This window comes from Astyanax mexicanus, chromosome 7, assembly GCF_023375975.1.
Source record: "Astyanax mexicanus isolate ESR-SI-001 chromosome 7, AstMex3_surface, whole genome shotgun sequence".
NCBI classification, from domain to species: domain Eukaryota; kingdom Metazoa; phylum Chordata; class Actinopteri; order Characiformes; family Acestrorhamphidae; genus Astyanax; species Astyanax mexicanus.
Genome location: NC_064414.1, coordinates 55715870 through 55742500, shown reverse-complemented (window position 1 = coordinate 55742500; position 26631 = coordinate 55715870). Strand labels below are relative to the sequence as shown.

Below are 26631 nucleotides of genomic sequence, written 5' to 3'. Positions count from 1 at the left end.
TGCCGGTGGAGAACACGGTAAGTTATGTTGCAGGTCGTGGTCCCCTGTGAGCCGCTGTCATGCGCCGGCTGCGGGAGGAGCGGTGGGGAAATATCTTTAACTACCCGCGGATAATCAATACCCCGCTCTATTATTCTGCCACGGGGATCCTGCCTATCGACAGCGGCGGGAGGAGCAGCCGGCGCGTGACAAAGAGCGATCGCCGCCGGCCCAAGGTCAATACGCCGCTCCGCGCTCCCTCACCCACCGCATTATGTTCCTGTTTGTTACCAACGCAAACATGACATCCTGATGCACCCATATCAATTTGTAATATGAGTCCCGCACGCTAGCGGCTAACGGCTAGCACAGGCTCTCAGTGCTGGGCTGGAACAGGCTGTTTATTCCCACACAGGGACTAAACCTAGTCTCAGTCTGCACAGGGTTTTAAATAGAAGGTAAAAAAAAATAATAGTCTAAAAATAGACTTTTTAAATAAATGCATCATTCAGCTGCTTAAATGTATACCTATTTCACCTGATACAGATGTGAAAATTAGTGTACTGTAGAATCTTGCTGTTATGTGAAGAATCAAAGAGTAGTTTATTCCATTTGATTGTCCAAATTGAAATAAAAAAAGAAAATTGTCAGTTTGTTTTCGGCATCATTTGGCAAATCTAGATAAAATCCATTTTGCCCAACATTGTAAAAAAGGTAATAGTATAGAATTATGTAATTTGGCAATTTTGCTGAAAACAAAAATTTAAAGTTTTTTTTTTTTTTTTTTTGGCATATCTAAATAAAACTACATACAAACCATCATGCAAAGGCATTTCCCAACTCATTTAAGGTTTCTTTCATGGAAGACAAAGAGTTTGATGAATGGTCCAAAATTACCCAAAAAGGAAACAGTATAGACTGATGTAATTTCTCAATTTTGGTAAATAAATGAAACATTTTCTCTGGCATATCTGAATGAAAAAGAACACAATTCATCGTGCCCATCATTTTCCTGCCCACTTAAGTCATTTTTCATTGAATGGTCCAAAATGATACAAGAAGGTAATAGTATAGCTGTACGTAAGTGGTTTTATTGTGGCATATTTGACTGAAACAAGCAACAATCTACCATGCTCAGGCATTTTCCTACCAATTTGTAATTTTTCATGAAAAAAAAAAAAAACAGAGCTTGATTAATGGTCCAAAATTACCCAAAAATATAGTATAATAGTGTAATAGTATAGCCTTACATCATTTGGTGATGGTCGTGAATATTTAACTATTTATTTTTTTGGTATATCTAAATAAAACAGTACACACAATCATTCATGCCCCGACATTTTTCATGGACAAAAATGATTTTAATGAATGGTCCAAAATTGCACTTGGTGAAAAAAATGAAAAGTGTTTTTTGTGGCATATCTAAATAAAACTACATACAAACCATCATGTAAAGGCATTTTACCTTCACGTTTGAGTCATTTTTCTTGAAAAACAAAGAGTTTGATGAATGGACCAAAATTGAACAAAAAGGTAGTATAGCCTTATGTAATTTGCCAATTTTGGTAAATTACTTTAACTATTTTTTATGGCATATCTGAATAAAACAGTCCAAAATTCTTAATGTTCAGACATTTTCCTTCTAATTTGAGCTGATTTTGCCTTATGTAATTTGGTGATTTTGGTGAAAAATTTAAAGTTTTTTTTGTGGTATATCTGAATAAAACAGCGTACAATACATCATGTAAAGGCATTTTCCTACTTATTTGAGTCATTTTAATGAATGGACCAGAACTGAACAAAAAGGTAATTATATAGCCTTACGTAATTTGCCAATTTTGGTGAAAAGTTTAACTATTTTTTTGTGGCATATCTGAATAAAACAGTACACCCGGTTATAAATGCCCGGACATATTCCTACACATTTGTGTCATTTCCATGGAAGTTAAATAAATGGTCCAAAATGAAACAAAAGGGTAATAGTAGCTTTAGATTGTATGGCCTTATGTAATTTGGCGATTTTGGTGGAAAAAATTAAATAGTTTTTTTGCTGAATAAAACACATAAAATCCACAGTTTCTTGGCATTTTCTAACTAATTTTAGTAATTTTTCAAGGAAAACAAACAGTCTAAAAATTGGTCCAAAATCACCTAAAAGGTAACAGTATAGCATTATGTAATTTAGTGATTTTGGTCAAAAAAGAAAACTTTTTTATGTGACATATCTGCAAAAAAAAAATGCATACAATCCACCATTCCTACACATTTTCCTACACATCTGAATAATTTACCCAAGAAATGCTAATGGTAGAGACTTAAGACTTAATTTGCTAAAAAATTAAAAGTATTTTTTGTTGCATTTTTTAAATAAATCTGCATTCAGTCCTCCATACCTTTCCATTTTTCATGGAAAACAAAGATCCTAATGAATGGTCTAAAATTGCACAAAATGAGTAGTATATTCTTACATAAATTGGCGATTTTGTTGAAAAGTGTTTTTTTTTGTGGCATATTTGAATGACAGGAGTCGTTTTTAATTTTAATTTTAATTTCCAGAACACCACGCCCATCAGTGTAGTATATTCAGAAGATCTGCTGCTGTTTAAACCAGACAGGAGGAAGGAGTGAACTATACTGTTGATGGGGTGTAAGATAGCGATGAGCAAAAACGAGTGTGACTCCAGCGTTGAGGCCGTTAGTGTAGAGATGGATAGAGCTCATTCCAGAACATCCTTAAACCTCTTCATTAATCTAATCGTCCTCTAATTGGTGAAGATAGCCGGTTCCCTGGTGATTCTTATCAGCTGGTAATTAAAGAGTCCAGAGAACCGCGGGAACCAGACGGCGGCAGAACCGCACTGACTGACAGGCTGTCAGAACCGGACCGGACAAAATAACCAACTTCCAGAACCAGCGAGCCGAGGTTCTGCACAATTCAACAATATGTGGGTTTTTAGGTTTAAAAAAGGTTCCAAATAATTTTAAGCTCTTTAAAAGTAAATTTAAAACCACATTTTTGATCCCTAAAGAACTGTGTAAGAAAAAATGACTAGTTTAGATAATCTATATATCCTCCATAACTGTATATAAACACAGAAAGCTACAGCAGGTTAGCTAATCTATATATCCTCTCTCTCTCTCTCTCTCTCTCTCTCTATATATATATATATATATATATATATATATATATATATATATATATATATATATATAGATAAAGTAATATATAACTGTATATAAACACAGAAAGCTACAGCAGGTTAGCTAATCTATATATCCTCTCTCTCTCTCTCTCTCTATATATATATATATATATATATATATATATATATATATATAGATAAAGTAATATATAACTATATATAAACACAGAAAGCTACAGCAGGTTAGCTAATCTATATATCCTCTCTCTCTCTCTCTCTCTCTATATATATATATATATATATATATATATATATATATATATATATATAACTATATATAAACACAGAAAGCTACAGCAGGTTAGACAATCTATATATCCTTTTGTTTACAGTGATATACAGTATAAACATTCTATAATGTACGTCAATGTACTGTATGTGTTTCTTCATACAATCTAGTATGAATGTAGGTTAACATAGGTAAAAAAATTAACTTTTGTTATATATGTTATATATGTGGTGAAATATATCAGAACCTCTCCTGGTTCCCTATGAATGAAATGAATGAAAATATTGACAGACAGGCTGTTTTACTGCTGTGATGCTGCAGCTCGACCTCAGTAAACAACTTCCACAGTCCTGCAGAATAAAATGAAAAAGAGCATGACGATGAGGAGGATGAGGAGGATGATGATGAGGAAGATGAGGAAGAGGAAGAGTCCCACTTTAAAATCAGTGTGTGGAGTGTAGAGAACAGGAGCTCGGGGTGCCAGTGACTGATAAATCTTTAATATAAAAATTGTACAAGAATTCTGATACAAATTACAAGAGGTATTTGGACAAAATATGAATAAAATTCCATTTACATCCCAAAACCCTTATGCATTTTATGCAAAAACCATAGACAGTTATGATACAGAAGATACACGGAAAAAGCGAAATCATTTAAAACCCAAAAAACAGAAAAGAAAAAGGAGCTTTTTTTTTGTTTTTCTTCCTCCAGGCTGCCTAATGGAAAAGTCCTGTTCAGGGCCCATACACTATTCATGAAGCTACCAATGTCACCATCGGAAAATCGAAAGCGATGCGAGCTGCCCCTGATGTAAATGCACTTCTGCGGTGCCACTCTCGCGCCGCAGCGAGAGTTCCGAGCGGCTGGGTGGGAACGAGGGGCGATAAGCACTAAACAAACAAGACAAGCACACCAAACACCACCGCCCAACTCAACGGGGAACCCAAACTAAAAATAAAAAATAAACCGTATTCACAAACCAGTTCAAGCTTATTTATTCTTATTTATTCTTAGTGGACGAAAAACTTAAATAATTCGTATACCGCTCTGACCGTCATCTAGAAGCTAAAAACTGATATTTGAAGCATTTAAAGAATTGGCATTAGGAATATTTATCAATTTTATCAAGTGTGACTAAATATTTAATTGAGTAATTCATAAATTTCAGAAGTCAATTAATTTATCAATGCTTCTTTGTTTTTCAAAATAGTGAAATTGTGAGGTGGCAAAATTTGCTTTGTACTTTTATGTGTAATTACCCAACCATATATTTTGTCTTTGATCATGTTTCTTTGATCAAATGAAGAAATAATAAGAAGGTGTTAATAAAAACATTTTTTTAATTTTTAAATGTTCAAAAGTTCCAACTTATGAATTCAATCTATTTTATTTAATATTCAAAACGTGAATTCAGATCACAACTGAAAGATCTGGTAGGTAAATTGAAACTGGAATTATAGAGCTGTTTTTATGAGTAAATGAGAAAATGAATTAAATGTATTAAGTCAGGTAAAATATTAAAATATTAAAAATGTATTTTTTATGAAACTAAATAAATTTATACCAGCGCTTTTTGTGTTTCTAAATAAAACATTTTTTCAGCATATAAGATAATATAACTCATTACTTTTAGATTTTTAAAGTTCAGATTAGATTAGAGATAAATCCTTGTCTTTTTCATTCTTCATATACTCAAAAACATGAATTTGGGTTTTAAGTGAAACATCTTGTCAATAGATTGGAACTACATAATTGGAATTATTGGGCTAATTATTGGGAATTATTTTTTAAATTTGAAAAACTTAAAAAAAAAAAATCTTATTTTTTAAAGTATTTTAACAGCAAATTTCTCAACATGCAATGCGTTCAAAACACCCAAAAATCACTATTAAAATTATGAAAAATGTACGAAATAAATGTATTAAATCAGGGAAATTCAATTAAAATATTCTAAATGCAGATTCAAACACATATATCAGAATTAAAGCTCCGTAGATTCGGGTCATTATTTACAGACCACATTCAAAAATCGCTTTATACCGATATATTTAATACACGCTAGAATGACGTCTGGCTGAATTATTCTGTATAAGTTCGTATTCGTATTGTATTATGGAATATTTCTTTAAAATTACAAGACAAATCACATCAGACTACATTTCCACCAAAGTTCTCTGAGCTCCGCAGAACCGACAACTTCTAAAACCGGATCTCTAAAACCAGTCTCTAAAATGTGAAGCTCTAGCTAATGCTAACTGCTTCTTAGTTTGAGTGTCTGGATTTATGAACAGTTGTGAGTGAAAATGTTTGAGGTTCTTTTGAAGGTATTTTTACACTTTTTAGAAGTAGATTTTACACTTTTTAGAAGTAATGGCGCTACAAAGGAGTTACTGCATACCTGAAGAACAATTAAACATTTAAAAATGAGATTTTTAATAAGTGAAGAACCTTCACATAACATAACAAATCTGCACCAATTTATGGGTTTTTCATAGAAAGTAATGTAGAAATTCTTTATACCAAAACAAAAAATCCAAACATATTATATGTTAAAGATTTTAAAAGCAATAGAACTACAAAAACAATCTAGAAGAACCATTTTAATCAATCTTTTCTGTAAGATCTAATTTTTAGGGTTTTTAAATGTATTTTTAGGGTTCTTTCTAGGAAAGAGAGTGTAAAGAATCTTCACATGAACTAAAATAGGTTCTACACCAATTTATGGATTCATCCTAGAATATTTCTTACTAGAATGTAATTTTTGGTTCTTTATTCTTTAAGAAAAATGATCTCAACACTTCAACTTCAGAGCTTCAGATGGGCCACAAAGGAACCAACATTGGTTACCTACCTAGAACTTTGAGGTTTAATGGTTTAAAGACTTAAGTAGTATTAAGAGTATGAAGGTTCTGCACCAATGTAAGGGGTGATTCTCTGTATTTTAACACTTTTAAAAAGGTTCTCAACACTTTTTTACACTCCACATTTGCTGCCCTAAAACTTGTAAAAATGTGTTTCATTATTATACGTATCAGGGTTCTGTGCCAATGTTTAGGTACTTACTAGAACATTTCTTCCAAGAATGTTAATCTTTATCTGTTTAGAAAGGTTCCTAAAACAGTTCACCCAGTTTAAAAGTAAAAGAACTAAAGGAACTAAAGAGGCGAGTTTGGAAAGGAAAGTTGTGAGTGTGAGTAACCTTTACATTATCATACGATTCTGAACACATTTTTGGGTTCTTCCTAGACTGTTGCATAAAAAGTAATAGCATAAAAAGTGAGATTGCTATTGAATGTGTTTTTAGAGTGTGAGCTTCGTCAGCAGGTATAATTCTGATCTAATACCAGTCCAGTCTGATCCAGAGACATGATGACGGTTTAGCAAGTTTTTTCACTAAAAACTCATGTTACAGTAGAAACGCATTTTCCAAAAATTTGCAGTAGGAATATTTCAATGGATATGAGTATGAATGGGTATAGTTGGGTATAGATTGGATGTGAATGGATATAGATGGTAGAGATGGGTAAAGTTAGATATAGTTATAGATATAGTATATACTAAATATAGATAGATATACTAAATATAGTATTGATGGGTATTGGAAATAATGGACATGAGTATAGACGGGTAAAGATGGGTATGGGTGGGTACAGATTGGTGTGAATGGATATAGATGGATGAGGCTGTGTTTAGTTGTGAATAGATTAGTGTGAATAGATATATAGATGGGTAAGGTTGGGTCTAGTTGGGTATAGATTGGTGTGAATGGATATAGATGAGTTTAGACAGGTTTAATTGGGCATATATTGTGTGAACGGGTAAGTTTGGGTGTACAGTAGTTGAGTAGAGATTGGTTTGAATGGATATATAGATGGGTAAGATTGGTTTTAGTTGGTTATAGATTGGTGAGAATGGATATAGATAGGTAAAGTTGGGTCTATTTGAGTAGAGGTTGGTGTGAATAGTTTTAGATGTGTAAGTTTGGGTCTAGTTAGGTTAAAGATTGGTTTAAATGGTTATAGATAAGTAAGGTTGTGTGTAGTTGGGTATAGATTGGCCTGAATGGATTTAGATGTGTAATGTTGGGTCTAGTTAGGTTAAAGATTGGTTTAAATGTTTTACATGTACGCTGTATAGTATTTGTACAGTAAGCAGTGTCCAGGCTGTGGTTAAAACCCTCTCTAAACCCATTTTATCTGCTGATGTGAGGGTGAGGCGGTGTGTAATGGTCAGTGGAGCGTCGGGTCCATTGTTCTGGTCGGTGTGTTCTGGCCGCGGTGTTTGGGACGGCGCTGTACGGATCAGAGTGTCTCCAGCTCGCGGCGTGATGAAATATTAATGCCTCTCTCAGGCTGTTTTTTCCAGCGGTAAAAGCCGGGCCCCGGGGACGGTGGGGGACAGTAATGGCTGGGCGGTCGCGTGGGCACGGCCGGGCTGGCGGTTCTGTCTCTCGCAGGAGAAAATGGTCAGTCATTTCTCAAAAGCGGAGGGCAGCGGGGGGGAAGTGCGGGGGCGGCCTATTATTCTCCGCCAGCAGCAGGCAATCAGCGGGGCAGCCGAAAGGCCAGAGGACCTCTCCTACACTTTAGCTCTCTCTTTTTCTCTCTGTTTCTTTCCTCTGTTTCTTTCTCTTTCTCTTTATCACTTATGGCTCCTCTTAGCTCTTATTCTGCTTAGCGTCAGTTAGCGTGTTAGCATAGTTTACTCCCTAAACCCATAGTTACTGTATTTCTCCAGGGGTCCATCTGGGGATCAAACCCTCCAAACTACATAATGTAAACATTAGTTTTTATAACCAAGTAACATAGTTCTAAGGATGTTTATAGGGTATTTCTGGTGGATTCCATGGTGTTGCTACAGTGTTGCAAAAGGTGATTGGTCGGAAGGGTATTGTTTAGTAATTGCTATGGTGTTTCCGGTGGTCGGTAGAGTATTGCATTTTTATTTATTATTGCATTGCTATATTCTCTCAAATGCTTGTTAAGTTGTTAGGTGGTTGCTGTGGTACCACATGCAGTTGGTTGAGTATTAATAGTGTATATGCACTACTGTAATTAAAAGATCAAATCACAAATCACAAATTCAGGAGGGAGAAATGAAGAACACTATAATCGATGGTTGGATAAAATGATGAAATGGATAAAAACATGAAATGATGTTGCAACAGTGTTGCAATGTGATTGCTATGGTGTTTCAGGTGGTTGGTAGGGTGTTTCTAGGCATCTCAAATGGTTAAGTTGTTAAGTGGTTGATGTGGAACCCTATGCATTGAGAACTATTACTGTATAGAATCACTATCCAATGAAAAGGTATCTCAATTTCTGCTGATTTTTAGTTTACTGCATAACTTGAACACACCAATTGCACAAGATCAGATGGAGAAGATAAAGTACACTATAAAGGGAGGGTCTCTCTCTCTCTCTCTCTCTCTCTCTCTCTCTCTCTCGCTCTCTCTGTGTGTTTCTGTAAATGTAGGAAAGTATAAATACTGAAAGGCTGTAGTTTGGAGGGTTTAAGGTTTGAGGGTTTGGTGCCGGTGCAGTTCCTCTCACCGGATCGAGTTTCGGTTGTGGAAATCTCTCTCTTTCTCTCTTTTTTTCTTGTTATTCTTTCCTCCTGTAGACTCTTACAGTTTTGTATTGAAAGTTTCTTTTTTTTTACCATTAATTAACAATAAATCAATGTGTTTATGGAAAGCTGGATATTAATTACTGCAATTTTGACCCTGAATATGGGTTTGTTTTATGCTGCGTTTGATCTGATGAATTGTTTCTTTTTATATATATTTGTTGTTAAATATTTCAATGTATTTTAAGCTGAAATTTATTGTATTTTTCTTTGGTGTGTTTATTTTTTCTATCCTTAACAAGTGTTGCTTTATCTTTGAATTTGCCCATTTAAAATTGTTACTATTTTAAGATTAACAGTGAGAGTATTTCAATAACAGTAACTTTCATAACAGTAAATTTCAGTAACTTCAATATATCAACTAATACACACTTAACATATGCCAATAGTAAAAATTGTTGTATTAAAATGTATTAAACAATATATTTAGTCCATTTTAAAATCAAGTTTCTTTTGGGTGTATTCAATTAAACTCAATTTAAGACATATATGGGTTATTACTGTTATTATTACTGTGCTAATACTGTGTTATTACTGTGTTATTACATTGTATTGTAGTAACATTCTGTAATTATAGTAATTATAGTAACTTCTGTATAAGTGATTGGAGCGCTATTATAAAATGTGGCTAAAACATATAAGCTTTCTCTCGCTCTCTTTCTCTCTCTCTCTATTTCTTTCTCTCTCTCTTTCTCTCTTTCACTCTCGTCCATCACCGGAGGTTAACAGCTCCTCTTGCTGCTGTCATCCCGCCGGCCTGTTAGCGCCGCGAGTGTGAGCACTACACACACACACACACACACACTAACACAAAGATACACACACACGCAGAGCGGTAAAAGAGTAAGTGTATGTTAGTGAGTGTGTGTTAGTGTGTGTGTGTGTTTGAGAGACAGCTGTCAGCAGTCTCTAGAGTGGCACACACTTATACACTCTCGCGCTCTCGCGCCAGGCGCTCTCTCTCTCTCTGTGAGCGAGAGAGTGGTGTGTTGGAGTGGGCGTCGGCCTGTGACTCGGGGGAGACGGCTGGCTTTCTCTGCTCGATTTTCCAGCGTTGCGGGATAAACAGGCAATTACACCTTCTTTTATACGGCGCTGTGGCCGTCCCGTGAACTTTAAGCGTGTATTATTAGCCCGGGGTCCCAGCGGAGGCTCGGGCGGGGGGTCGGGGGGTGCGGGGGGGCAGTTGAGAGAGGGGAAAAGCGAGAAAGTGAAGGGGAACGCGCGAGAGAGAGAGAGAGGGGGACGAGGGGAAGGCGAAGGCCTCTTGAGTGCGAGAAGAAAAAGACGGGGATGAGTCAGTCGGCTGGTTGGTTGGTTGGGTAGGTGGTTGCTCGGTCGGTGGGGGGTTTAGGGGGGGTTACAGAAGAAAGCGAGAGTGGGGGGGGGGCGGATGTCTCTGTGACACCCCCCTGTCAGCGGCGTTCCCTCGCTCTCGCTGTAATGAAGTGACAAGTGAGTTATTAGACAGATCAGCGGCGGCACGGCCCGGACGCCTCCAGGTACCGCCGCCTCCACCGCCCCGCCACTGCAGCACCACGCTTTTAATGATGCTCCACATCTCTCGCACTCTCTCTCGCTCTTTCTCTTTCTTTCTTTATCTCTGTCTATCTCTCTCTCACACTCTCGCGCTCTTTCTTGCTCAGGGCGAAAGCCCTCTCGCGCCTCAAATCAGAGACTTCCTTTACATAAATTCGAGGAAGAGGAAGAGGAAGGAAGAAGCTCCTTCCTTTATCTTGTCCGTCATACAGAACTACTGCAGATCACACATACCCTTAATAAAAGCAAAAAGGGGAGGAGCTTAAGTAGAAAAAAAAATATATATGCTATATCTAGAACCATATTGGACTTAATTATTGGTCGAATATTGGTTACATTCTTTGTATAAAGATTATTACTGTTATTAATGTTATTATGAGGTGCAGCACATTTTAAATTATGCTCTCTCTCTTTCTTTTTTTTTCTCTCTGTCAATCTCTCTCACACACTCTCGCACTCTTTCTCGCTCACAGCGAAAGCCCTCGCGCCTCAAATCAGAGACTTCCTTTATATATATATATATATATATATACGTTATATCTAGAACCGTAATGTTGTTAAAGAATCATTTAAGATGTTATAACAGTTTAAAGATTGATTACATTGTTTGTAATGTTATTATGAGGTGAGGAACATTTTCAATAATTCCCTCTCTTTCTTTCTTCTCTCTGTCTATACCTCTCACACGCTCTCGCGTGCTCTCTCGCTCATGCCGAAAGCCTTCTCGCACCTCAAATCAGAGACTTCCTTTTAAATAAATCGAGGAAGAGGAAGAAAGAAGCTCCTTCCTTTATCTTGTCCGCCATACAGAACTACTGTAGATCATACATACCCTTAATAAAAGCAAAGGGGGAGGAGCTTATACAGAGAATTATATATATACGTTATATCTAGAACCATATTGGGCTCAAAGAACTGTTTAAGATGTTGGATTAATTAATAAAGGTTAATTTAAGTGTGTTAAATAGTTTGTATATGGATTATTATTGGTATCATTGTCATTATGAGGTGCAGAATATTCCTAATGATTTTTTCTCTTTCTTTATCTCTATCTCTCTCTCTCCCACACTCTCACGCTCTTTCTCGCTCATGGCGAAAGCCCTCTCGCGCCTCAAATCAGAGACTTCCTTTACATAAATCGAGAAAGAGAAAGGAAGAAGCTCCTTCCTTTATCTTGTCCGTCATACAGAACTACTGCGGATCATACATACCCTTAATAAAAGCAAAAAGGGGAGGGGCTTATTTTGAAAAAAAAAAGAACTGTAATAAACTTAAAGAACCATTTGAGATGTTAGAAATATTTAAAGATTTCCATTGTTTGTATAAAGATTATTATTGTTATTAATGTTATTATGAGGTGCAGCGCATTTCTAATGATTTTCTTTCTCTCTGTCTCTCTCTCTTTCTCACATGCTCTCGCGCTCTTTCTCGCTCGCGGCGAAAGGCCTCGCGCATCTTAAATCAGAGACTTCCTTAATGTGAATCGAGGAAGAGGAAGGAAGAAGCTCCTTCCTTTATCTTGTCCATCATACAGAACTACTGCATATCATACATACCCTTAATAAAAGCAAAGGGGGAGGGGCTTATTCAGAAAAATGATATATATGTTATATCTAGAACCATATCGGACATAAAGAACTGTTTTAATTGTTCGAAAAAAATAAGATTGGTTTATTTATGTGAATAACTGATGCTCTCTCTCTCTTTCTTTCTTTCAGTCTATCTCTCTCTCTTATCCTTTTTCTTTAAAGCTGTATAGCTGTTCTCATGTGGCCAATAAACATAATATTATATTATTATACTATATTCTGTGCAATAATTTTAATTACTGCATTTTTTGTAAGCTATTCAATGGTGTGCAATAATTGACTGCTTCCTTAATTTTCCATTGTCTATTGTCTGTTTTAAAATATTTTCTTTTTATATAAACAAAGATCACTTAAAAATAATGAGTTTCTTTGATTTTACCAAATTAAAAACCTCTGGAATATAATCAAGAGGAAGATGGATGATCACAAACCATCAAACCACCAAACTGAACTGCTTGAATTTTTACACCAGGAGTAAAGCAGCATAAAGTTATCCAAAAGCAGTGTGTAAGACTGGTGGAGGAGAACATGATGCCAAGATGCATGAAATTAAAACTGTGATTAAAAACCAACCAGGGTTATTCCACCAAATATTGATTATTTCTGAACTCTTAAAACTTTATGAATATGAACTTGTTTTCTTTGCATTATTTGAGGTCTGAAAGCTCTGCATCTTTTTTTGTTATTTCAGTCATTTCTCATTTTCTGTAAATAAATGCTCTAAATGAGAATATTTTTATTTGTAATTTGGGAGAAATGTTGTCTGTAGTTTATAGAATAAAACAACAATGTTCATTTTACTCAAACATAAACCTATAAATAGCAAAATCAGAGAAACTGATTCAGAAACTGAAGTGGTCTCTTCATTTTTTTCCAAAGCTGTATATACTTATACTATATTATACTTATATGAATATTCCACATAATGTAGTTCTTTATAGAATCTTACATATCACCAATTCTCTTCCACTATTGTGACAAAACTACAAAACTATTGCTGGGTAAATTAAATAATTCAATTCAATTTAACAATTCAAAACTCAGAAAGAGAAAGCGAGGGAGATCATTCCGACAGCTTATTTTAGCACCTTTAGAACCTTTTAGAACCTTTAGAACCTTACCATTAAACGTTAGTCAAGTTCTGCATTTTCCAGAGTGAGTACATTTCCAATTTTATCAGTTTATAATCACGTTTTTTAATAAAAAGCATTTAAAAATGATTATTTTACTTTAAAATGTCCTTTTTTCAAGAAGCTCCACACTCCATAAGAAGAAGGTTCCTGAACAGTTCTAGGAAGAACCTTTCATTAGAGTATGACCTTTACATTTTGAGATTATTCACACTCACAATATAAACAGAAAACAAGCAGAATCTTCCAAAACTGGTTCTTCAAGAGCATTGGTTGGAAAATCCACATTGGCACTACAGAACCCTTTAAAGCACTTTAGATACACGTTTAAACAGCATCATATTTGTGAATTAGTTAAGTAGGAAATTCACTGTAATTTTAAAGAGCCTAAATTTATTGTTTGTAAAAGTTCTAGAAAGAACCTTAATCTGCTAAATCATTTAAAGGTTCTACAGTTTTACTGTTTAAGGGTTTATTCTTTCTAAAGTCTTTACATTTATACAGAACCTTTACACTGTATTTAAACCACTTTAACCCTTTACACACAGTTCTTTAAAGAATCTAAAGTATTCTTCTCTCTTATTGGTCGATATCCCCTTTGTGGCGCCTTTATTCAAAAATAGATGCTGATTAGTGAACAGTGACCTGAGATGTGGTGAACAGCAAACCAAGGAATGTTAAAGATAATGAATCAAGGAATAGTGAACAGCAAATGAATGAAGAGTAAAAAATTAACACAGGAATGGTAAAAAAAAAGGGAACAAATAATTGTGAACAATGAACTGGAGAAATAATGAACAGCAACTCAGAAATGGTAAAAAAACAACAAAAAAACAACAACAGTGAACCAACTGAGAAATAGTGACATGAGGAATAGTGAACAGTGCACTAAAGAATAGTAAATAGTGAACTCAAGACATTGTAAAATTATACAACCAAGGAGTAGTGAACAGTGCCCTAATCAACCGAAAAAAAGTGAACAGTAAGTTAAGAAATAATGAATCGATAGTGAACAGTGAATTGATGAATCGTGAACAATGAAACCGAGGAACAGTAAACACTCTACTCAGGAATAGTGAATAGTGAGTTGAGAAATAATAAACAATACACTAAATACTAAACAGTAAACTTCTGGGTAGTAAACACTACACTGATAGTGAACACTGCTCTAAAGAAATGATGAATTCTGCATTGCTGAATAGTGAACACTGTGCAAAGGGAATTAATAGTGAAAATGGAACCAATGAATAATAAACTCTATACTGTAAAATGGTGAACACTGCTTTCAGTTAATTGTGTTTTATTTGGGGTTCTTGAAGCTTTGAGTTTTAGAGTTGAGTTTTAGTGTTGAATTTCATAGTTGAGTTTTAGTGTTGAATTTCATAGTTGAGTTTTAGAGTTGAGTTTCAGAGTTGAGTTTTAAAACTGAGTTTCAGAGTTGAGTTTGAAAGCTGAGTTTCAGAGTTGAGTTTTAGAGTTGAGTTTCAGAGTTGAGTTTGAAAGCTGAGTTTCAGAGTTGAGTTTGAAAGTTGAGTTTCAGAGCTGAGTTCCAGAGTTGAGTTTTAGAGTGGAGTTTGAAGGTTGAGTTTTAGTTTTTTTTTTTTAAGTTCAGTTTTAGAGTTGAGTTGCAGAGTTGAGATCTTGAGTTGAGTTTCAGAGCTGAGTTTTAGAGTTGAGATCTAGAGTTGAGTTTCAGAATTGAAGTTTTAGAGTTGAGTTTTAGAGCTAAGTTTCAAAGTTGAGTTCTAGAGTTCCGTTTTAGAGTTGAGTTTCAGTGTTGAGTTTCAGAGTTGAGTTTCAGAGTTGAGTTTTAGAGTTGAGTTTTAGAGTTGAGGGAAATGAGAACTGTTCCGTTTTTCTCAGTTTTAAGGAAATGTAAAAGTCTTCCGTTCTGGAGTAAAACCTAAAGAGACAAAACTAGTTACGGGACGCTCACTAACTCTGGTATGATCACAGCGCATGCAGTACAGGAGGTCCTACTTCACCTGGAGACTAATTGTGGGGGAATACTTTACAGCCATTAACCCGCGGGTGTTTACCTGTGCGGCAGACAGGAAACGGGCAGAAGCGGACAGGAAGTGACCTGTTAATACTTCTAATCTGCAGCTAAACGGCAGTTCTGTTTAATCTCACGCCCTGCAGAGGAAAATACTGATAGAAACACTGTGTAAATACACTGGATAGGCTGGATCACTACATTAGTCCTGGGCTAATGTGGGTCTTTGTAGTTTTTCTTCTTTTTTCTGATGTTATTTTTTATTTCTGAACTGAATGTTTGTGCAAAACTGGCACATTTATGCAAAGATACAGTAATTTCCCCCTGGCGCCGTAGCCATGAATAACTCAAAACACTGCCATGTCGGAGAGCCATCATTGCAAAGTGTTTTCCTTGTAATAATATTACACATCCCGCTCGTATAGTCGCAAAGTGCAAAACTCAATTCCGTACTAAAGCTATAAACATAAGAAAAGGAGTAAAAAGAAAAAGCATCCAGGAGCCCGAAAGCATGCCAGCTCCCCGCGCATATCTCACAAGTAGATAAAACAAGTCACGAGATTTTCTTTCTTTCTTCTTTTTTTTTTACTTCTGTTTTTTTTCCATCTCGGATAAAACGTTTTTTTATGCCTTTTTTCTTTGTCTTTTCCATTTCGAAAGAAAGAAAAAGCTAATAAAATAAATGAATCAATCGAGCTAGTAAGATGCTACCTCTTCTCGCCTACACTTTTTTACACTGTACTCTGAAAGTGTGTCTGGAAGTATTGTTGTACTCTGTAACATAATATTGAACCCAAATCATAACAAAAAAAATAGGAAACAAAATAGAGGAATTAATCAAAAATTCAAAAATTCAAAAAAGAAAAATGAAAACAAAAAAAGGAAAAACGGTTGCAAACGACCATCAATACTCATCAATTGTTTTACACCAAAAAGAAGCCTCTCAGGACATTATTTACAAATTGAAGCCATTCATGCTTATGTACGGGATTTTATCTTTTAAAAGCTATCATTACACAAATACAACAAGGAGACTCGATTTCTCGTTTTTCTCATTTTTTTCTCGATATTTTATCATCGTTTCTGCAGGCAACAGTCACACACAAAGAGTCTGAGGAGCTTCTTTGGAGTCGGACGAAAAGAAGGGGGCGATATGAGGGAGGGGAGGGGAGGGGTAAAAGTTGGAGCTGTCTCAGAATCGCTCCGATCAAAGTTCTTCCAAAGAAGGAAAAATGTCAAAAGGGCACAATGCTGATTCTTATAGTCTGCTTAGAGTTGGAAACAGAACCTTTTGGAGAATTTTTGAAATAACACTGAAGGTTTTTTTTTTCTTGTGTTTTTGCGCTTCTTGTCTGACAGGCGTGACAGGGGCACCCGGTACACGTACTGTACGTCTTTTTTGGACGAGTTTTTTAGGGAAGGAAAGCGTTTGGCGGTCGCGGCGGCAGCGCATGCCGTAGTCTACGTGCATGGCGGCGCATGGCGTAGTCGACCACACGGAGCATTCGCACGGACGAGGGGAAGAAGGTGAAGGCTAGAGCCGGGCTATTCGACCATGTTGGGGAAGGTTGTGTGGTTTTTGTGCAGGTTCGGGTTCTGGCTGTGCCGGTTCCTACTGCGAACTGACGAGAACATCATGTTGCAGCCGGGAACCTTACACTTGTGCATCTCCCGCAGGTGGACAGTCTTGTAGTGAACCCTCAGGGTGCCCTTGTTGCTGTACATTTTGTGACAGATCGTGCACAGGATGCCCCCGCTCACGCCGTTGTTAGTGCCGTTACCGTTGTTGTCACTGTTGGTGTCGTTGTTGTCACTGTTGTCGTTGTTGCTGCCCGACCTGAGGCCCCCGGAAAGCGACAAGGCGGGGTCAGAGGGCGCCAGCTCCTCGCCCTTCGGCTCTCTGGCCCTGCCGTCGTCGTCCCGGATGGCTGGGTGGCCCTGGCCGGCCTCGTCTCCTTCCTCGCTGCCCTCCAGGTCGTCCAGCAGGATCCCCTCGTCGCTGCCCTCGTCGGACTCGCGCGAGGAGTGCACGCTGCCGCTGGACTGCACGCTCGACGTGGTGCTCAGGTCCAGGACCACCGCGTAGTCGTCGTTGCCGCGATAGCCGTCGCTGTGGGGGTACTCTGCGCCGATGGGGGACCCAGCCTCCTCCCTGTGGGACGCGTTCCTGTGGGCCCTTGCTACCCCCTCCAGCCCCAGGTTGTGGTGGTGGTGATGGTGGTGGTGGTGGTGGTGACCGCCTCCGTAGATCTTGGCCAGGAACTCGGTGCGAAGGTCCTTGGGCAGCGGCGTGAGTTGGGGGTCCAGGACGATGTCGTCCAGTTCTTTGGTCAGCAGTTTGCGATGCAGGTTGATGTTGGAGCTGTGCCTGCAGGGAACACAGAGAACAGAAAGGGTTGTAGGTATGATTTTGACTCCAGAAAGGCAAAATGAAATCTTGGGATTTGTTGAAATGAACTGCAGTGGGGTAGGTAAGCTGGTAAACGAGTTTTGTTGCCGTAATGAATTTTCCTGCATTAATTAATTCCCTTGCCCTAACTACTTTACCTGTCCTAACGGGTTTACCTGTACAAACAAATGTTCCTGCACTCACTAGTTTCCCTACCTTAATAAATTTCCCTGCATTAACAAGTTTCTCTAACCTAACAAGTTCTCCTGCCCTAACGAGTCACCTCACCATAACAAATTACCCTGACCTAATCAGAACCGCACCTTAAAAAATCTCCCTACCCTAACGAGTTTCCTTGTCCTAACGAGTTTCCTTGTCCTAACGAGTTTCCTTGTCCTAACGAGTTTCCTTGTCCTAACGAGTTTTCGTGTACTTACTGTCTCTGCATTAACTAGATTCTGCGCCCTAATGAGTTTCTCTGCTCTAATGATGCTTCCTACATTAGTGAGTTTCCTTGCCCTAATGAGTTACCCAGCCCTAACGAGTTACCCAGCCCTAACGAGTTACCCAGTCCTAAATAGATTCCCTGCATTAAAAAGTTACCTTGCCTTAACGAGTTTTCTTGCCCTAACGAGTTTCTCTGCTCTAATGATGCTTCCTGCATTAGTGAGTTTCCTTGCCCTAATGAGTTACCCAGCCCTAACGAGTTACCAAGCCCTAACGAGTTACCCAGTCCTAAATAGATTCCCTGCATTAAAAAGTTACCTTGCCTTAACGAGTTTTCTTGCCCTAACGAGTTTCTCTGCTCTAATGATGCTTCCTGCATTAGTGAGTTTCCTTGCCCTAACGAGTTACCCAGCCCTAACGAGTTATCCAGCCCTAATGAGTTTCTCTGCCCTAATGATGTTTCCTGCATTAACAATTTCCTTGCCCTAATGAGTTACCCAACCCTATTGGGTTTCCTTGCCCTAACGAGTTTCCCTGCATTAACGAGTTTCCCTGACCTAACAATTTTCATGTACTATAAAATTTTCCTGCACTAAATTGTTTCTGTGCCCTAACCGGTCTTCCTGCCCTAACGAGTTTCCCTCTTCTAACGTGTTTCTCTGCAATAATCCTGCGGCAGCTAACCCGACACACATCACGAGTTATTATACTGTACTGGTTGACACTTTTGGAACAGGAAGACCGTATCACTGTTATATTATCGTAAATGCAGTGAAATAGGACAGGGACCTACTCGTTCTCCACTTACGGCGAGAGGGAGCTCGGGAAGGCGACCCGCTAACGTGTTTACCCCTGTCAGCGAGTCTGCCGGCGCTCAAATCCAATTGACTCCTGACTCAATTAAATACTCCGCCACATTGAATGGGAGTTTATCAATTGATTGGAGCCGTGGTAATGTGATAATCGAGGGGGAACTGGATAGCGTATTAGAACCGACTCGGACGGCATTAGCGCATCGACTCGCGCGGGAGGTGGCCTAATCGAGACCCATAAGCGCATCTCTCGCGTAGCTCTCGCTTTAATAAAGATGGGCCTTCTTTTCTTCCTGCCTTTTTCCCTCTCTTTTTCTTGCTCTTTCTTTCTCTCTCACTCTGAGTGCAATATCACTTACACTGCATGTCCAAATGTTTGTGGACACCACTTTTTTTTCCTGACTTAAGAAAGATGCACCCATAGCTGACAAAGATGTGCAAATCAGACATTAGCTTGTCTATACAATTCCTTATATAGAGAAATACTGCCAATTCAATAGGACTCCCTGGATTATATATAACATAATATGAACGTACAGTCACCCTGTTTTGTCTATTATTATTTTTGTTTGCGCTGAATTGGAGAGTTTGGAGATGAATGCAATCAAATCCTCACAGCAATGTTTTGAATCAAGGATTAAGTACACTTATGCAAAGCTGAATAAAAAGAATATCTCAATACTTTTGCACTCAATTTCTCAATCCAGCAGTCCCATTGGTGAATCCAGATTATAATGAGATTAGCAGTGTGAACACAAGCAGCTCAAGAAATTAAGATTTTTTTTTTTTTGCAAAAAAAGTAAAACAATGCAAAAGCAGGTGTCCCGATACTTGTGTCAGATTATCAAATGATCAGATTATCAGATTATCAAGCAAAAACATAAATAAATAAAACAGCCAAACCACAAACATACGAACACTAAACACCACAAAATAAAGAGAACAGCGACTCTCAGGAACGGCGTATTTTAGGTGAGCTGCACTTAAAAAAGTGAAACAGAATGGTGTCAGGGGTCTAAAACTCATGGGGTCCATGCAGAGAGGGGGGCGGGGCAGGGGGCGGGGTTATGGTGGCCTAGGCGTGACTGATAAATGGATTGCACAGTGTGTAGTAGAGCTTACCAGCAGTGCCATGGTTGATGCAGTCAAAAAGGGTCCCTTTTCTTTAATTATTTACCTCCCTATCCGACATTCTCCTGCAAGAAGTAAAAATACATTCAATGGAGGGACCCTTCATATATATATATAAATATATACGCCCGCCGCCCACCAGAGCATCATCAGCAGCGAGCGGCTGCCGTGTCTGATAGCTTTTGAGTGTGTGTTTGTGTGTAAATGTGTGTATTTAAGTGTGTATTTGAGAGTGTGTGTGAGTGTAATTGGAAGATATATTGCTATACAGTATATATTAACAATATATGTTTCAAAACTACGTCCCTAAGTGTGTTAATGATGACAACGTCGACAGTTAGTTAAGCTTAATTTAAATTTTTTATATATATTTAATGTACGGCACAATGCTGCTGATGACGCTCTAGTGGGCGGTGCCCTCATTAGCAAACCCCGCCCCTTGAAACAACACCCTGCTCACACTGCTCATAAGCTCTCCTGCAGTGGCTAACTAGCATCTGATGGCTAAACACACACTTACACACTTACACACATACTTAAACACACACATAAATATATGTATAAATATAAATATACACTCATACACACACAGTGTGTTAATACATACAGATAATGCATAAAGTCATACATACATTAGATTAGCACAGCATGCTGGTGAAACTTCAACGTCAATGGAAGGAAATAGTGTATAATAGGTGTTTATTAGCTGTAATCCTTCAAATTATGTATTTATAAACATTGCTTGGTTCTAAAATATCTCAATAAATAAAAAAAATCAGTCCAGGTTCAACACTCTTTATAACTTCAGAGTGAGTGGGAGGGGCTAAAATGCTGTAGTCAGCTGTGATGTGATAGGAGTATTTAAAATATGCAGACTTTGTTTTTATTTTTGTGACATCACAAGGATTAATTCAGGTCGGGCATTATTAAAAAAGTATTTTTGGGATGTCAAATAATTAAACATAAAATGGTCTGTTTTTGTTTTTATGATGTCACAGAACCTGACGTCAGATTGTTTTCAGTTTTGTATGTGTTCCTAACGTCACAAAATGTATATTCAAAACTCTCTGTTATGTGGTACATTCCGGAACAGTGTTCATACATTTATTATCCTTTATTCAAATGTAGTTTGGTGTTATAAAATACCTTTAACTACGATTTCACTGCTCAAACCCCTTCTGACACCATTATTTTAAACTCTTTTTAACCATTTTATTGATGATAAATGAAATTAATGTTATTTTAAGTTGATTTAAAAACATTTTTATTAATATGCAAAAATGATTTAAAAGAACAATTAGTATTAAATGAGAGTGATTGAGTAAATTGGCTACTGGAGTCTAATTTCCAACAAGGCTCCTCCCCAAATGCCATGATCACGTGGGTTGCCAGATTGACACAGTCGCAAAGAAATATATATGTTACTGTGTCTAGAATGCCGTCTCTACTATGCTAACTTACCCAGCTATGGTTAGAAAACCTTACTGAAGCTCAGTGATTACATTTTTAAAAGAAGATTAACCAGATCATCCATTTCTATAGATACAGCACATGCTGTTAGCACTGTTTGCTGTTGTGTTCTATACCTGGCAGCCCCGGGTGTGGAAATGGGACTAGAGGCTAAATCCGACACAGAATAGTGTGACGTACTGGAGGGTTAAGTCGGCGTAGTTATCCTTTCATCTATCAGCATCTCTCTCTCTCTATTTCTCTCACTCAGTCATCCTTCACTCTATCCTTATGTCTCTCTCCCTCCCTCTCACTCCCTCATCCCTTACTCTCTTATCCATCACTTCATCCCTATCTCTCTTACTCCCTCATCCTTCACTCCATCTTTATTTCTCTCACTCCCTCATCCCTCACTCTATTTCTCTCACTCCATCCCTATCTCTCATAATCTCTCTCACTCACTCTCTATCACTTTTCTCACGCTTTCTCTCTGTCTATTTCTCTCTCTCCATTCAGCCCTCTCCCACTCTTTCTATGTTTATCTATATATATATTTCCATCTTTCTCTCTCTCTACCTCCATCTCTCTTTTTCTCTTTATACCTCACTCTAGTCCATCCTTCCCCCTTCACTAATTCATTCTCTCTCTCTCCGTATGTGATATTTCCATCCACCTCTCTCTCTCTCTCTCTCTCTCTCTCTCTCTCTCTAATGCTCTAATGTGGCAGCTGTAGTAAATAGACAGGCTGATCTGGGCGCGAGAGCTGGGGGCGGGGTCTCCTGAGAGGAGGTCCTGAGTGAGGCGTGGGGGCGGAGGGGGCGGAGGGGGCGGAGCCTGGCTGTAATGCGTCTTGTCCCGGGACCGTTAATCATCTTTATCCGGTGACGGACGTGGCGCTGAACGACCGGTAACGCTGGGGGGAGGGGCATTAACCCCGCGGTGATGAGGAGGATGAGCTGCTCTGTTATCGGTCTTTTGTTTATTGTTGTTTTTTCTCCGCTCTCTGTAATGTTCTGATTGGTCGGGAGCATTAGTGTCGGGACGGGGGCGGGCTGGGGAAGGTGGACGCCATTAATCACCTTCTGTGTTTCGCAGTCACCTCAACCCGTCTCCGAGAAATGATCCAAACAGACAAATACACAAACTCAAATACCCACAAACTCAAATACCCACCAACTCAACTCTCCACAAACTCAACTACCCACAAACTCAACTACCAGCCACCTCAACGCGTCTTTGAAATGATCCAAACAGACAAATACACAAACTCAAATACCCACAAACTCAAATACCCACAAACTCAACTACCCACCAACTCAACTACCCACCAATTCAACTCTCCACAAACTCAACTACCCACAAACTCAACTACCAGCCACCTCAATGCGTCTCTGAAATGATCCAAAGAGACAAATACACAAACTCAAATACCCACAAACTCAAATACCCACAAACTCAACTCTCCACAAACTCAAATACCCACAAACTCAAATACCCACCAACTCAACTCCCCACTAACTCAACAACCCACCAACTCAACTCCCCACAAACTCAACTACCCACAAACTCAACTACCCACCAACTCAACAACTCACAAACTCAACTACCCACCAACTCAACAACTCACAAACTCAACTACCCACCAACTCAACTACCCACAAACTCAACAACACACCAACTCAACAACCCACCAACTCAACTACCAGTCACCTCAACCAGTCTCCAAGAAATGATCCTAACAGACAAATACACAAACTCAAATACCCACAAACTCAAATACTCACAAACTCAACAACTCAACTACCAGTCACCTCAACCCGTCTCCAAGACACTCAGTCCAAGAAATTGTCCAAACAGCCAAATACACAAACTCAACTACCCACAAAACCAACAACTCATTAACCAGAGCCTCAGCTGCCCACAAACTAAACTACCAACCAATTCAACAACCCACAAATCTAACTACCCACAAACTCAACTACCCACAAACTCAACTACTCACAAACACATCTACCCACAAACACAGACTATCCAAAAACTCAACAACCCAAAACTCAAATACCAACAAATTCAACTAACCAACAAACTCATTGAACCACGCCAAAGTTTTGCCCATAATTGTAAATAAGCTGGTTCAAAATATTTCTTGTATTTACTATCTTTTATTTAATTTAGAATATATATATATATATATATTTATATATATATATATATATATATATATATATATATATATTTATATATATATATATATATATATATATATATATATATATATATTTATTTTTGTTTTTCCTATTGTATATTCAATGTATTTTAGAGTATAATTAAATAATTGGTTAAATGATGCCTTCAAAAATATTTAACTGTGGCATAAAACAATTTTATTATGATATCTGCCTATTATCACTCTTATTTTTGGGATAAACTATAATCCAAACATAATATATAAAAATATAAAAATCTCTAAAACAGCAACGAAAGGTTTTTTTTCCAATTCATTTTGGAGAATTTCTATTGGTCCATTCATCATGAAATTCTGATACATTATAAAGAGCAACTGTGAAAATGGCACTAATGGAGATACAGGGTATTTGCATCACAGTGATGATAAATTTGATTATAATATCAGTGCTGTACAGAGTGACACCATTTAAACATCTCTAAACTTGCTAAGTGGAGTTAGCGTTAGCATTAGCGTGTTAGCATGGCAGCTGCCTCAGTCTCGGGGGCAGGGGGGGGGTGTTCTGAGGTATAATTAACCTTCAGGCTCCGTGTCCGCGGCTGCTGCCCGCCGGGGGCCCCGGGGCCCGGCACTGGCGAGCGGCAGGGATTCGGAGCAGGGAGGCTCTCAGGGTCACCGTGGCGACGGCGGCGAGGGAACGATGGCACTGGAGGCGGGGTTACAGTGAGGGGCACGGGCGAATAAATTAAATAAATAGCCCCGCCCCCGACAACCGTCAGAAACAGAGAGCGGTCTTTGTTTTAGGAAAGATGATTAACGAGGATAATAACGGCCTGATTACCAACAGCCCTTAATCACACCAATCATCACCCTCCTCAATAAACAACCAATCAGCTCCCGCCGCCACCAGCCACACCGGCATGTGGCAGCAGCCCACGCATCCAGTGCCAGACTGGCAGCTTCTGATATTCCACAGGATTATATTACACCTTCATTCTCTCTCTCTTTATTATTCTTACTCTCTCTCTCTTCATTCTCTCTCTCTCTTTATCTCTCTCTTTATTATTTTAACTCTCTCTATTTCTCTATTTATTTCACTCTCTTTCTATCTCTCTTCATCATTCTTACTCTATCTCTTTATTACTCTTTTTTCTCTTCTTCCATCTCTTTATTTTTCTCTCTGTATTTCTCTATCTTATTCTCTCTTTCTTTATTTATTTATTTCTTGCTCCACCTTTTTCTTTCTCCTTCTCTCTCTCTCTTTATTATTCTTACTCTCTCTCTATTCTTCTCTCTCTTTATTCCCCTTTCTCCATCTTTCTGTATCTTTATTTATTTCTCTCTTTATCTCTCTGTCTCTAAATCTCTCTCTTTTTTCATACTTACTTTCTCTCTCCATCTTTCTCTCTCTCTCTTTATTTATCTACTATTTATCTCTCTCTGTCTATCTTTATTGCTCTCTTGCTTTCTATAACTTTAACTCTCTTGCTGTGTCTCTCTTATTTTATCCATCCTATCTATCTATCTATCTATCTATCTATCTATCTATCTATCTATCTATCTATCTATCTATCTATCTATCTATCTATCTATCTATCTATCTATCTATCTATCTATCTATCTATCCATCCCTCCATCCATCCATCCATCTATATAAATCTCTCTCTCTGTATGAATATTTGTATCACAGTAATAATTTCTGAGGGAATTATTATGATAAATTATATATATTTTTTATCAATAAGCATTAAAGTACAATAACACCCTAATAAACAGCAGATAATTTTAATTATGTAAAAACTGAGATATTATAGTGATAAATAAAATACAAATGTTACACATGTTGTATTTATTTTTCCTTTTTTAGCTCTTTTTATACATCACTCATATTTAAATTTTATCTTTTCTTATCTTATCTCATCTGAAATTATCTTATCTTAGAACATTATTAGAATAAAATCTCTGTTTCAAACAAAGACGACAAATCAGATTATTTAGTGTAATTGGATATTCTCTGTGAGAAAACATAAGGGAAAATACTTATGTGTGAAAAACTGATTGAAATTATATATATATATATATATAGTATATTGTATAATAAGTCATACTTATCATAATTATAATGGCAGGCTTATGAGTAAAGTGTGTTTCCATATAAAAACACAATAACTCACTGAATACATCAATTACATAATTATATACAATATTTACAGCAGTGTGTGTGTGTGTGTGTGTGTGTGTGTGTGTGTGTGGACTTCCTGCTCAGAGCTCATTTGCATATCAGCGTGCGGAAGCAGTCAGTTAGCGCTGCATCACAGATCAGTGATGTACGGATATACAGAGCACTCAGCATATATTACACTGTATTTATATCCATATTTACCTCTGCCTACTGCCTCCAATTATCAAGTGTTAATTTATTTAATTGTTTTATTGTTATTGTCTTGTTTATAATCGCTGTCGCACAAAAACTCAGAGCAGCTGCTGAAATTCACAGCTTTACAGGAGAAACAGAAAAATATATTAACGTTTAATAGAAGTCAATATAAAAATGTTTTTCTAAGTCATTTTGAAGCATTTATTTGGGTTTGTCTCTATAAATTCTGATAGAGCATGAAGAACAACTTCCAGATTTACATTATAGAGAAAACTGAATTAAAAATGTATTCACCTTTTATAAGAGGTTTTGTATGACAGAAACATTATACAAATAAAAATGCGTTTTTTTGAGATTTTTGGTGTGTAAAAAGTATACATTTTTTAGAATCAGGTTGCATTTTTTTTCAAATCTTTTTTTAATTTATGGCACATATTTTCTTACATTTGTTAATAGTTTTTTATGGGTGGGGTTTCATATAGAAACATGCCCTTTGATTGGTTCATTCTATTTAAAGTAGCAGGTAGACCAAAAAGTATAGACTA

At 37.5% G+C, this 26631-nt stretch overlaps 1 protein-coding gene across 3 annotated transcripts in view; it reads right to left on the bottom strand.

The window, feature by feature from the left end:
• Positions 1-4887: 4887 nt before the first annotated feature.
• bnc2 (basonuclin 2) overlaps positions 4888-26631 on the bottom strand; it is a 313165-nt gene continuing 291421 nt past the window's right edge. For 2 of the 3 annotated variants that reach the window (XM_022666779.2, XM_049481633.1), the window contains one exon: positions 4888-17664. In XM_022666779.2, coding sequence (XP_022522500.2) covers positions 16842-17664 — 823 coding nt within the window. In that variant the 3' untranslated portion in view covers positions 4888-16841. Of the gene's footprint in view, positions 17665-20066; positions 20141-26631 lie in introns of all 3 variants that reach the window. The other variant, XM_049481634.1, reaches the window with a different exon arrangement.